This window comes from Ambystoma mexicanum, chromosome 2p (assembly GCF_040938575.1).
Source record: "Ambystoma mexicanum isolate Mex_15411 chromosome 2p, UKY_AmexF1_1, whole genome shotgun sequence".
NCBI lineage: Eukaryota > Metazoa > Chordata > Amphibia > Caudata > Ambystomatidae > Ambystoma > Ambystoma mexicanum.
In genome coordinates, this window is record NC_090923.1 from 1,481,482,451 (window position 1) to 1,481,497,211 (window position 14,761).

The 14,761-nt window shown below is 46.3% G+C and overlaps 1 protein-coding gene across 2 annotated transcripts in view; it reads right to left on the bottom strand.

Moving 5' to 3' along the window:
- The window catches only part of ALG1 (ALG1 chitobiosyldiphosphodolichol beta-mannosyltransferase), a 2,244,281-nt gene that overhangs the window by 63,671 nt on the left and 2,165,849 nt on the right, over window positions 1-14,761 (bottom strand). For both annotated transcript variants that reach the window (XM_069646120.1, XM_069646119.1), the window contains one exon: window positions 6,538-6,613. In XM_069646120.1, the coding sequence (XP_069502221.1) occupies window positions 6,538-6,613 (76 nt within the window). The remainder of the gene's footprint in view (window positions 1-6,537; window positions 6,614-14,761) is intronic.

The following is a 14,761-nucleotide window of genomic DNA, read 5'->3' on the forward strand; positions in this document are numbered from 1 at the left end:
CCATTACATTGTTAAAAGAGTTCATTTGGGAGAGTGAAACAGAGAAAAAGAAAACGAAAAATAGGTTTCCTCATGTACATGTATTCAATGACTTAATATGGGAGCGCAAGAAAAAATATAGGGCAGACCTTGCAGCACTACGACTGGAGGCACTGGATGCTGAAACCTAATGTAAAAGCAGGAAGGCCTTTATAAGAGCCTATAAGAACTGGCTGTGGAACCAGAAATGTCTGTTAATCCAGGAGGGTGGTGAAAAGATGATGTTAGCTCTCATGGAGAGCAACACTAGAAATGTCTGGTCCCTGATTAACTTGGATACAGCTAGGCAGATAGAAGTAACTCAGTAGGGGAAGGTCAAAGGTGGGAATATTGGGCTGAAATGTGCAACGAGCCAAGATAATTTATGGGTGGGACTAGGTGCGGCCCCTGGAAAATGTACTTTGATTAGGAGGACTTAAGGCTATCGATAATAAAATCATCCAATTCAAATGCCCAAGGACCTAATGGACTTACAAATTGTATTCTTAATTCTAAATGGACACTTGGCCCTTGGTACTGACATATTTGTTTAATGATGTTCTTGTCACATGTTCTACACCTATGACATGGAAAGAGTCCATAATTGTACCTATCTTCAAGAAGGGCAATCAGTCTGATCCTAACAATTATCGGCCAATTGCACTCTTGCACTGTGATAGTTTATGTTTATTGAGTTTATATAGCGCTTTACTCCAGAAAATGTTCTGGGCTTTAATACTGGAGAAGTTGGAGTCATGGATTAGGGATAAAAATATTCTACCAAGGAATCAAAGTGGATTTAGGAAGGGCCAATCGACCACGCTTAATGGCCTTATATTGTCAGTGATCAAGGATGGTACAGGTAACAATGTGAATAGCCTACCGATTCAAATGTATGTTGCACTTATAGACGTTTCAAAAGCATTTGATCTTGTAAAACTGGAATCTGCTATGGAGTAAACTAAAGAAGTGGGGGATTCCTACATCACTCTTAGCCATATTAGAGTAGACCAGGCAGGATCGAGGATCACTGAGGCTGAAAATAGGATCTCGGTGAACGAAGATGGCATTAACGCGCTCCAGGACACTGTGGCCTCCCTAACGCGTGACATGAAGTGTCAAGGCGAAATGTGACGATGTGGAGTCGCGCTCCCGTAGGAACAACTTGCGCATCATCGGGGTCCCTGAGAATGCCCTTAAGGGGCAGATGGAGGACGCAGTGGAGAAACTCTTCAAAGACCTGCTGGATGACCCTGCCCTCTCACCGTATTTCACAGTGGAGCGGGCTCATCGGGCCCTGTCACCGCGCCCCACACCCGGTGACATCCCCAGACCCATTATCGCCAAGGCACTCAAGGTACTCAACTACCGCGTCAGAGATCTCATCCTCCGCCTGTCGCGGGAAATGGGAGACCTGTGATTTGAGGCCCATACCGTTAGAATCTTCCTGGACTTCTCGCTGGCGGTGCAGTAGGAGAGGCACCACTTCTTAGGCATCAAGAAGCTGCTCAGGGAGCGCAACGTCCCCTATACCATCCTGTTCCCGGCACGGCTAAAGATTACCCATGATGGCAAGATCTTCTTCTTCACTGTCCCCAACGAAGCAGTGAAGTTCATTGAATTACATATACCTCTTCCTGGGTAGCAAGGCGACCACGCGCCAGACTGCACAGCCCACGATGTTACAAAATTTCCACGGATCCATGACTTTCGATGTGTTGATGGCAATCCCACCGTGTCCACTGAGTAACTGCGGCCTCTTGCCATGTGTATGCGGGCCACAGGCTAGCTCCTAAACTGATTACTTTGCCTTCTCCCCCACTTGGTTCCTGGAGCTATCCCTGTGCCCTACTCTCTCCTGCGATGTCAACCTGCCAGAGGGTACTCTCTGGTCTCAGAGGCTGTCTGTGATACCCGTTTACCGCAGCAACACATTCGGGACAACATCTGCTGCCCCACATCAAGCCACAAATGCCGGCCGCACGGCACCAGCGCCCCCCCGTTGCAGTTGCAATGTTTGCTTTCACTTTTACTTTGTTCCTTTTATTGACTGGCCCCCGTTGGGCTAGGATGTGGCCCTATCCACGTTGGATCGCCTCTCCAGGATCGACCTTTTCCTCATATCGAGTTGCATGATGGGCAGGGTCATAGAGACCAAGATATTACCGCGCACACTATCGGACCACTCACCGGTAACACTTCAGATAACACTGGGACACGACCAGCCCCCTCGCTCCTCTTGGAGATTTAAGTCGGAGGTCCTGCTAGACATAGTCTTTAAAGCTGATATTCTAGCTGACATCAACACCTTCTTTGAGTGCAACAACAGGCATGACACCTCCGATGGAGTCCGCTGGGAGGCATTCAAGGTCTTCATCAGAGGGATGTGCATATCTAGAGAGGCTGGGGTCCTTAAAGCCATAAAAAATAGCTTGCAACAGTCAGAAGCGAAATTAAGAGCTTGAGAGGGCATATGCCACCGCCCCGTCCCCGACCACACTGGCACAGATCAGAGCGGAATTAGAAACATTCGAGTCTCATGCCCTACGAGAAGTTCGGTACTTCACCCGTCCCGTGGCGGCCAGGAAGTATGGTGAGGGGGATAGGCCGGATAGGACACTGTCCAGACTGGTCCGAACTGAGGGGGCAGGAACCGCATTGATTGCGTCAAAGACACAGGAGGCACCATGTGCTGGTCCGACCATGATATCCTTGGGACATTCACCGCGTTCTAAACGACCCTGTATGGCCCCCAGCAAGAACACAGCCTGCAGGACACCGACGCCCTGCTAGATCAAATCCCCATGACCCTCCTCTCCTGCACGACCAGCGACCTACTTGAAGCCCCTATCAACCTCGATGAGATAACCACGGTCATCTCGAACTGCCCTAGGGGCAAAGCACCAGGCTCGGACGGCCTCACCTCGGAGTTTTATCGGGAGCATGTAGCCATTCTGGCACCCAGACTCCTGGAGGTGTGGAACGAATCCTTAGAGTTAAACATCCTACCCCAATCCATGCGTGAGGCGCTTATAACTGTATTACCCAAGCCAGGTAAACCATTGGACGAATGTGGGTCCTATAGGCCCCTTTCCCTGATCAACACTGACACAAAAATATTTGCCAAGATCATTGCCAATAGGTTTCTCCCCATTATGCCCCACTTAGTCCACCCCGACCAGACTGGCTTTGTGCCCGGCAGATCCACTGCCCTTAATATCCGTCGCCTATTCAATGTTCTGGCTAGAATTGACCCCAACGCACAGGCCGTGGCGGTCACCCTCGATGCCCAGAAGGCATTTGATACGGTGTCCTGGCAATACATGTGGCCGGTGCTCCACAAAATGGGAATTGGCCCACGCATGAGGTCGTACATCAAACTTCTCTACACAAGCCCCGCAGCCAGAGTCCTAGTCAACTCCAGGGCCTCGGCCCCCTTTGCTCTCCACAGAGGTACCCGTCAGGGCTGCCCGTTTTCTCTGATACTCTTTGCGCTCGCTATAGAGCCCATGGCTGATAACGTTCGGGACAAACATACGCGTAAAGGTATACGTCTCTGTGATACTCCCGAGATCATTTCTCTATATGCCGACGACGTGCTCCTATATATTAGAGACCCGGCTGCCCACCTAGACCTGATATTTAGAGACATAACCAAAATTGGCACTTTCTCGGGCTTCACCATAAACTATTCCAAATCTGAAATCTTCCCGCTCACCCCGACCACTACACAACCGCCCTGCGAATTCCCCCTCCGATGGTCACCGAGGGGCATCAGATACCTTGGAGTGCAGGTGTCCCTCCCTAAAGATTCACTGTTGGCTGACAACTACGGGGCTGTGGCGCAGCTTGCTGAGGCTCAAATGTTGAAATGGCGCAGTCTCCCACTCTCTCTGTCGGGTAGACTATCTCTAATCAAAATGCTTATGGTCCCTACATTTCTCTACGTCTTCACTAATGTGCCGATCTGGCCCGGAAAGCGATATTTCAGGAACCTACATGCTGCATGTGCCCAATTTTTAAGGCACTCGGGCGCGGTTCGTACGAAATGGCAACACATGACTCTTCCCTATGGTAACGGGGTTTTCACCGCCCCCGATTTTGCTAAATACTGGACAGCCGCACAGGCCCAACATGCCACATACTGGTACACGTTCTCCGACCCCCCCCCCTGCATGTGAAGCTCGAGAAACTAGCAAGCGAGAGTGTTAACACCCTCTCCCTCATTCTCCATCACACGTATCACGCTGACGCCCCGGCAGACCCTGTAGCGACCACTGTCAGGTCCTGGAAATATATCTTGCGGACACAACCCGACCACCACCCGTACTATAAATGGCTGCCCATCTGTCAGTTCCCGGGCCTCAGCCCTACACATGATAACCTCTTAATGAAACACTGGCATGACCTGGGCTACCGGGCCCTGACCGACTTTTACCCCGACGGGAAGTTTATCACTCCACAGACGTGGCGCCCCGGACACCTGGGTACTGCGTTGGAACTACTACAATACTACAGCCAGAGGGCGGTGTACCGCGCCTGGTGGCCCTCATAACCAGATGAGCTCCCAGACTCACCTGAGATCCATTACATATCCAACTCGGCTGGTGCTAGGGGGATGGTGTCTGCGCTGTACAAATTGTTGATGGCTGACCCCACAGATGTGCCAGTCAAGGCGCGAGATACGTGGAGTGAGGAACTGGGCCTTCCCATCACTGACGCAATGTGGGGGAAAATGTGCATACACACTCGAACCACCTCTCTGAATGCCAGACATAGGTGCATGCAATACAAGCTCCTTAATAGACTATATTACACGCCTCAAAGACTGGACAGGTTTGCACACACCCAGGCCCGCACCTGCCCCAAGTGCGGGTCTCCTGCTGCAGATCACACTCATATGTTCTGGTCCTGCGATGCCCTGGGCCCATACTGGAAGGCCATAATTGAAGCTCTCTCAGATATCACAGCGTCCCCTATCCCTTCAGAACCCCTAGCTATACTGTTCGGCCTGTGGGATAGCCCTGTGTTGAGGAAAATATCTAGGTTTCTGAACGTTGCCACCATAATAGCCAAAAAAATGCATATTACAATGTTGGAAGGGCCGATCCCCCCCTTCGTTTGAGATGTGGATGAGGGCCCTCACCTGGACCCAAGCGTGCGAGGAGGTCTACATCAATACCCTCCCGCCCCAGTAATGTGTGAGAAAAGTTTTTAAAAAAAGATGTTAAATAGGCAGGGTACCTTGCCTCCTAGTTCCTTGCTACCAAAGCTAATTATTCCCACACTGTTACCAGAGACAACACAGAATGACATAAAATAAGCACCATGCATATATCTACGCAATTAACAGCGCTCACCAACCCAAATATCGTCGGTTCTTCTTCAGCGGCTACTCTGCATCCCCAGGTGCACCTGCCAGCGATCCCTCACTTCAGACAAACCATCTTATCATGGGCCCTCTGGCATCACTCACTGGAAGTCATGTCTGGCGACCCCTGGGTTTTCGCTGAAGCGCAGCAGGATTTCTCAAGTCCACTGCACCAGTTTGTCTTGGAAATTCACCAGCCAGCAATAATTCAATCGGCTGAAAACTGGCAAGAGTCTCAATGGCATTCAGCAAAGACGCAAACAGTCAGCAACAGGACAGGATGCCACAAAAACACCCTAATCACAATGTGTGGATGGAACACAGAACAGCAACCTCCCTTCCCAAGATCACATTGCTTTTATACCTTCAACTTACACAATTGGCTATGGACGGGGCATGCCAGACAATTTTCGATGACAATATAACATGTATAAGCTTCAACTACCTTCTCATGCCAGGGTGGGCACACCTTGTAACATGGAGGAGGCTTATTTTGATACGTTTTCAGCAAGTTTTCAGTATCTCGTACAGACTATGGGGTTCTCATAGGACTCGGGCAGTGCCTGGCCTGCTTAATGTTGCTAATTCCACACATTGAAGCTTTCTCGCTGAGCCAGGCAGTGTTCTGAGCCTCGCGTCTGTAATTCAGAACGGAAATACGTAGGAAGTGAGCACTCTATGAAGTGGGCTGCTTCTTGCAGCTTACCTGGGGTGCATTTGGTTAAGGCATGAGCACAACTACGCAGGGTAAGGCTTGTTTGAGGCAGAGCAATATGGCAGATTCAAGTGAAGCTTAACTGTGCGAGTAAGGCATAGAGGAGCACTAAGGGAATAGCAGCATGTTTATGTTTTGTAATCACACCACCAAGAGTACAATTCTCTGTAATGAATATATGCCACAGTTAAAAAGCTAATAACAAATTTTCTGGAAAATAAACAGATGAGGTTTGAAATAAAATATCACATATTTTCACCAACATTACATTTGTTTTACGTAAAATCCATCAATTCAGATTACAAACCAAGCAAAATAAATTGAACTCAAATATTCTCTTGCCTCAAATGGGCAGTAAAGCAGATTAATGAAACAAAAAACAGAACAGGGCTGTGACAAAAGAATACATAACGGTAATTCAAAAAATGCTTACTTTCAGCTGTCCAGCAAGTTCCTTTGAATCTGTAAACACCAAACCATTATTTTCATGCTTCACCAATTCATGTAAACTGACAAAATAAAACATGCAAGAAGTGGCAGTTAGTCTTTCTGAGGAAGAGGACAGGACCAAAGCAAAGAACCTCCGGAATAAACAGAAATGTATTAACAGACAAAAACATGCTCAGTAACATCCTCGTACCCGGCTCACAGGGCTTCAACTTTATGTGCCAGTGTTAATTGGCTAGTGTAGAAATTACACCATGGAAAACGATAAGTGAAATTGCATACCAATCCAAGAGAACTACATTCACAGGCAAGTAGTCTTATTTTCTGCAGCACTGGATCTTTTATAGATTCACAAGTATTTTTGCATAAACAGAGTGGCAAGCAATATCCAAATATCTTGGAGGCAGGTTGTCAAGGTTGTCTCTATTTTAAGAGATTTTCCCAGACCTGCTTGGCCGACCACAACATAGTTTGTTGATTAATGTCTATACCGCAGTGTTTTTAAAATATCCATGGAGACTTCCAGATAGCAGCTTCTCAACTGGCTTGGCAGTGTATTTGGCAAGAACACTGTTGCTGCTACAGTTCCCATCATGGAATGAATTAGCACTCTGGCAATTCTTTTAAAAAAATGTATTTATTGTGCTTTTGTTTTTAAACAAACCTTGCACATATCAAAATAATCACCACATCCTAGAGAACCACTATTAAAAACATAATACGTTAGAATTTATTTCCAATATACCATAAGAAAACACATACATTGGAAAACATACCAGCGCTAAAATGAAAGATAACTGGGTACCATTTAAAATTGTTCGCCAAAACTCTGGACCCGAGATGGACTCTTTCGTACAGACAAACCTTCCAGAAAATTCACACATATCCTACAGGTTTGCTTCTTTACATAGCGTTTCATCCTAGGGCTTAGGACGTTTAATGTTGGAAAGAAATGAAAACAGATTCTCATGTACTGAGCTCGTCAGAGGGATGGAGATTTTTTATAGATAGTTAGGAAGCACATCCAGTTTCTTTGCATAGCCGTGAAAATGTGTAACTGATATTTTGTACTATTTGCTTTTGCATTCACCGAATCGGATCTCTGTAGTTTCCTTTTACCTGTAACGGACTGGACCCCAATACTTTGCTACTGAGCTCCAAACTAGTTATTATAAAATAACATTTCTTCACCCACACGTTTAACCTATGCCATTTGGTGTCACCTACTAGCCTATTAAGATCAATAAATAATGAGCAGGCCGGAAGGTCCATCATTTTTGCAAATAGAGAGAGGTTTCCACTTTACTATTGACTAGCGCAATAAGAGTTAATTCCCAACAAATTGCAGATATCGCTACACAACCTGGTAGGTGCAAAACCTTACGCCAAAAGATACCCCCAATTTGATACCAAACCTGAGAATCCTTAATCGTAAAGATCTCAGCTCTGTACAATAAGGGGGACAATGCCTTCATTTTATAATGTCGTATTCCCGATAGAAACAAAAAATTACCATATCTTTGATAAAACCCCAGCAACGGATTTGTAGGCATATTGGCTTTGGTTTTAAAAGTAACTCTCTCCGCACAGATGTGCGTCAGCTGCTGCGAAAATGGAAGCATAGCTATTTGCATGATGTCCTGCAACTCTACCTCTCTGCCCTAAAGTCTCTCAATTCCACGCTTGATAGAGCGAAAAGGGAATTCTATCTAACGCCCATTGACTGTCACTCCAACCATTCTTGCCAGCTACAGGACACCCCAAACAAACTCCTCACTCTTCCTAAGTCTATGACTATCAACTCCACTTTCACAGCTAATGATCTAGCTGAATACTTTGCTGCAAACATTTCCCTCCTACATTTTACACTACGCCTACTCAACCATCATCCTCTGCCTCCATCTCCCACTTTAGTCACACTAATACTGACAAAGTCCTATGTCTACTGATGAAGGCTACCCCCTCTTGTGCCCAATCAGACCCAATTGCTCTGCAGCTAGTGAAGCCTATTGCCCTTTTAGTGGCCTCTCACCTCGCTGAACTCAACCTGTTCTTTGACTCAGCTTGCTTTCCCTCTGTTTTCAAAACAGCCACAGTCATTCCTCCACTTAAAAAGCATGGGGCTGACCCGAACCTACCAGCTAACATTTTTCCTATGTCTTTTCTTCTGTACTACTCTAAAGTGCTCAAAAGGGTTATGTTCAACCGTCTTAGCAATTTCTTAGACATCCACAACCTTCAAGACTCCCTACAAGTAGGTTTCCGCTCCCGTCACTCCACCGAAACTGGTCCCATGAATGGGTCCAGCTCAATAGCCTCTGCTAAGCACTCCAACCTATCCTCTATCCTAATTCTCCTTGATGTGTCTGCTGCCTTTGACACTGTTGATCACTCTGATCTTCTTAAAACTCTTTCTTCTTGGAATTTAGGATCAAGCCCTTGCCTGGACTGAATCCTACCTTGCACCTCCCGAATTCTCTGGCTCCTGGAGCTACAACACCTCTGAACTCACTCCTCTAACTGTTGGTGTTCCACAAGGCTTTGTCTTGGGTCTGCTCTTCTTTACACTCTGCACCTCTGCTCTTAGGGCACTAATCGCCTCCATAGGGTTTTCGTACCAACTCTTCACAAACTACACCCAGATTGTCTTCTCTTTTCCTGAACTCTCCTCTGATCTGATCTCTCTACTAAATGTCCAACTGTCTCGCTGCCATTTTATAGTGAATGGCTTCACACTCTCTGATGTTAAACTCTACCAAAACAGAGATGCTCTCCCTCTCAGTCAAAATCCCTCTCTCATGTCTTCCTCTGCCTATGCAGTTCCCACCTGACACTCTCCCCTACTCTTCTTCAGCTAGAAATCCCAGCATCATCAATTACCCTTCTCACACATTCTCTACTTTCATCTCCAAAACTGGAACAGCAGCTTGCCTCAGGAAATCAGGCACACATTCTTTTCAACATCGCCAAGCATCTCTTAACCACTCTTATCTTATCTAAACTGGACTACTGTGACAGCATCCTCTTTAGTCTCTCCAACTATGCTTTCCTCTTGACAAGATCATTAACTTTGCTATCAGGACTCACTGAACGCCCTCACTTCATACCTACTCCTCTTATCACCATGCTGGATGTCTGACAATGCAAAGCAGGGCCAGATTTAAATTGCTTCTCCTGGTTCACAAATCTATCCACAGTATCTATCCTCCTCTATCCAACTCTACAAGCCTTCTCGTAATCTCTGCTCTGCCTCCTCAACTACCCTTGTGGCTCCTCGCCCTCCATGTGCATCCTCTCGCTTCGCTCTTTCTCTCTTCTTGCTGCACTTTCATGAAATTCCATTTCACCGGATAGCCAAGAAACAGTCCACACAGATTTGTACAAAACTAAAAGCCTACCTCCTCACCTCTGAGATACCCTCTTAATGTACCTCTCATCTGCCTGCTAGCAATTTTTTTTTATCATTTGCCTCCAACCTCCATCGGTCCCTCACTTCCTCTGCCTCCAGTCTAATACTTAAACCATCTTGGTCAGATCCCTAGCACAGCTAGCCCTAACGCCTACCTGCACTTAAAAACGTCCAATGTTGGCTGTCCTTAATCTATTTATGTCCACTTATGTATTGTCCCCGGTGAATGTTTTGTCCCCGGTGACTGTTATATTTACTGCCCTCCACAACCTGTTCAGAATGTCCCTCAAACTCACCCCTTTGTAAGAAGATCACTGCTTCCCATCAAATCCAATTTATCTAGTGAACATTCTTTTTTGATCAAAAGAGCATTGTTCCTCCTGCATATAAATGTTTTTAAAACCCTTATTAGATTGCTTATTCCATAAGATATAACTTAATAATTTCAACTGGTGTACAACATCAACATTTTCCTTGTCTAAAGACCAAGAAATGTTTTTATAGTTTGGGAATTTTGCAAAAACCATGACCGTTCTTTTACTCTTGCTAATCTTTAGATCATTAGCGCCTAACAAATGACCAATAAATAAATAAATTAGTCCCCATGTAGCTATTTAAATCAGTCAAAGACGTCTATAAACCCAATGGAGGTACAATCAAAGATCACTAAATCATCAGCATACAAACACCAATTAACAAAGGACTGACCCAATTCTGGCAGGAAAGCATTAACTCGAGTAAGAGCCACTTCCAAATCAGAAATATAAAGGTTTAACAGAGCCAGCGCCAGTTCAAAGTTCTGGTGCAGGCCTCTGAAGTTTTCACTTTAATTCGACATAAGGCTCTCAGTCTTTAGTCTAACCATGAGAGGGGTTATCTTATGCAATTCCACTAAATGACCCAAAACACCAACTGGTAAACCTCAGTGTAAAGGTTTATTTCAGAACCGGCCATGATAAACCAATTTCCTTTTTGCTCTTGTGTCTGCAAATGTATTGCACCGTACCATCCTAGTAATAGCGTTTGACTAACGCCCAAGGAACAAATAGCTGGTTTGTTTGTGTACTATAGTACTCAACACCCAGGGTTTGAAACGCTCTAGGCCTCCATGAAATGATCCTAAAATAATATTCACATAAATCTCTTTAACAATCTTAGGTAGAAACCATAGATGAATCCTCAATGGCCACTTAATAGGCCGGAAATGTATGAAAGTTTCCTCTGCTAAAAATTCTTATATCTCATTCATTTGCCAAAATGATGTAATAGCAACTGAAAATACAATTTTCCATAATGCATATTTAAGTTCTGAATAGTGTATCCTGCATCAGTCTGGCAAGAACACCATGTAGTTTCCACCACCATGCAAGAGCCAGAAGTTTCACTGGAGGGAATATCAGAGGCAGATCTGAATATCAGAGGCTGATCCCTTAAATACTAACAGGTAGTGAGCAAGGGTCAGTTAGGTGTTGGTCAGTGCATTTTAAGTGGCGTGGTGTCTGTGGAACCCAAAATGAAGGATCACAGAGTTGGTCTGTCGTTTTTCAACAACTTTATTTGAATTTCTTTATTAAGAACAAATACCAGTCACCCGAGGTTTGTTAGGACACAAGGTTAGAGCACAGTTGCAACTAGTCCATTGGGGAACATGGGGCCATGCCCATCCAACTCAAATAACAAGCTTGGCCACTCCTTATAAAGTTCATGGGTGACATGCAGCCTAACAAGCCTGCCACCCTCATGGGCATAGTGAATGAGCTGTGGATGTTAAGTGGGGAATGTTCTTCTGAGCCACCCCCACTACATATGCAGTTCATATGCGAGGCAGAGGAGCAAGGGCTCAAATGCTGGGCCTAAATGATTGCCTGGGCTGCTACAATTGCAGCCCTCCAGAAGCATAGAAGATCCTGAACTCCTCCCCTGTTGTGGTCTTTCACAGGCTGGGAGTGGGGTTAGTGACTTGTAGATCTCACCCCCCTCTTTGGACTGGCAGACCCTGAAGGCTGAGTCAAGGGGTTTGACCGAATTTTGTCTTGAGCAGAGGTGGGAGCAAAACATAGAACCAAACCTCAGCTATGAACCAGAAAGGATTGTGTGGAGCCGTAGAGGGTGAGGAGCTGCAGAAGTCAAAGATAAGCCTGTTCATTTCAGCCGCCAGACTTGCTCCATCTAGCTCCTCTCAAAGACAGAAGTAAGGAGGCCCCTGTTTGGATGCAATTGTTGCTTTATACAGGATGAGTCAAGTTAGGCCTCAAGCCAAAGCAGAGGACCTGAGGCTAGGGTGAATGTGTTTCAGGACTGCTGGTAGCTGTCTTAAATGAGCAGTGTGTCCTCTGCTGCAATTTGCAGGATCTCCATGTGCTCTCGCAGATCTGAAAGAGAGGGGGATGTGTGAGGTTAGTGGAGAGAGAGAGGAACATACTGTACAGCTTTTCCGTTTTGTTGATGCATGCAGACCGAAAGTACCCTGGGGTCTGCGTGGCGGTCAGTTTCTAGGTGTTCCGTATCAACAGCATAGAGGCATTTGTGTCTGAAGGGGAGCCTTGTGTTCCCATGGTGCTGAGATGAATTGGCTTTGGGTATGGTATGTAAGTTGGTTCTAGAGCTGTAATGTTCTGATGTTTGATGTCTGTTGTGAGGGGTGTTTGATTGCTATGTTTGGGTGGCTTAGTTGATATGTGTATTTTGTGTTGGAATATAGAATTTGAGTGGGTTAATAAAAGGGAGCAAGCAGTCAGAGACCTTTATGAGCAGACAAACCTGAAGCAGGATAGAAGATCAAAGCACAGCAAGGCATGCAAAAATGCATTGGAAGTTATAGAAAGGCCTGGAAAAGGCCTTTTCCTATGCTTCTACCACTAGCTTCTTGCAAATAGGTCCCATTTCACTTTCTCACAGCTCCACGGTTAGACCCTGCCTGTCAGCCTCTCTCTCTCTAATAAACTATTTGTCACAAGGATATGGACAATGGCAGTTAAAGGATGAGCATTGAGTCTACTTATGCCCATAAACAAGGTGCAACGTGTTATTGGAGGTACGAACGTTTGGTTCAGAGAAACTGCTGCTTCGGCTATGAAGACCCCATATATAAGAGCAAACAACTTTAGTTATGAATTTAACCAAGATCCAGTGAGGTGCTCAATTATCTGACCTCAGAAAAAAGCATTATTTTTGATGATTTAAAAGGCTGCTGTTGCTTTAAGAGGCAGATGAAGCGTTCTAATAAGGGACATTTTCAGATGATGCAGACAAATGTTCATAAACAAAATGTGTGCACATTTCGGAAATGTATCATGTTTCACCTCAGTTCCTTTAAAAAACATATTTTTACAAAACTCAGATAACATCATTCCTTTCAAATTTCCTTACTCAAAAAATGCAGGCCTACTATAGGCAACTTTCTCAGAACTCCTTAACCTACCTTGTGCTTTCAAAGGACAGCACCACGTTTTGCCCTGGGAGAGAAGTTAAAAGAATTGTACCGCTAGCTGCTGAAATGAGTTTATAGAATTGTTAGTAACATTGCGGTATCCGTTCACCTAACTTAGTTTTCACAGAGATGATGTTTTTACTTTAAAGGGTCATTATTGCCAAATAAATAACCATTACCAACTAGTAATGCAAATACACACACTAGATATACTGCAGGATCAGTGTATTCTGCGAAGAGTTAACCAGGTCTTTCCTCCTATTACATAACTCCCTGTTTCCTAATCTTTTTCCTGTGCATTTAATTGTCCAGTCTGTTTATGCTTCAAACTAATTCAATACTTAGTGTTAACTGACATTCCATCCTCCTGTCTCTAACCCACCTTATAAGTCAATTAATGGACCTATTTGAATCCGGCATACAATTAATTATGTAACTGATACAATTAGGTATCAACTGTACTTCAAAAACATGTATTGTTCAGCCATTTTACAACAACTTATCTAGTTCACAAATGATCACATAACTGCAGGATAAAAATGATGGAACACGGGGGGTGCTGTTGAGCAGCCAGCAAGATGGCCGCTTAGCCTTGACGCTCCGTGGCCCGTTAGCTCCAAATCCGCCTCAATCAGCGGTTCCACAAACTTATTGCTGCTGAGACCCTGAGCACTCTGCTGCCCGTCGCCTCCACATCATCCTGCCCTGTTTTGGGGCGAAATCGGTGCTTGGAGACTGTTTTACCGCCGGCTAAGGCCTCTGGGCCGCGCTAATCCTCTGCGGCCCATAGCCCCCATCGCCCTCCAAGGGATCACTTTACAGCGGCGGCCGGCCGCCTGGCTTCTCCATCTGCCGGCGTGGCGTGCGGCCACCTGAGGCACGGAGGTTCCCCCCTCACCGCCCTACCGCCCTGGACTTATCCTCTGTGTGCAGCCGAGAGGCGCTGCTTTCCGCACCCCCGCTCTCCCCGCGAGGGTGCGCCTCGGATCTTGGCCTGTCAGCGCGCCTTCTCCCACTAGCCCGCTCCCGATCGGGGGTGGCGGTGACGGCGCCGGCCCCCGAACGGGCGACTTTGCTTCGAACATAGCGGGTGCTGCTGGAGTCGCCCCCCGCACAGACAACATCCTGTCATCCCTGCCGTGCCAGAGCCTCCTCGCCTTCTTGCTCCTGCAATTAACTGGGCCCCCGCTCCTGGATCCACAGCTACAGGTGGGAGGCCTGCCACCACCCGGATGGTCATCTGCACTTCGCCCCGCGGGGTCCCGAGGTGAGGAGGTTGGGGGAGCGGTTTGCAGCGCACTGAGCCCGTCTGTGTCTCCCTGATCCTGCGCCTGTCCCGTTCCACTAGGGATAGTGGCCCCCCACGCACAC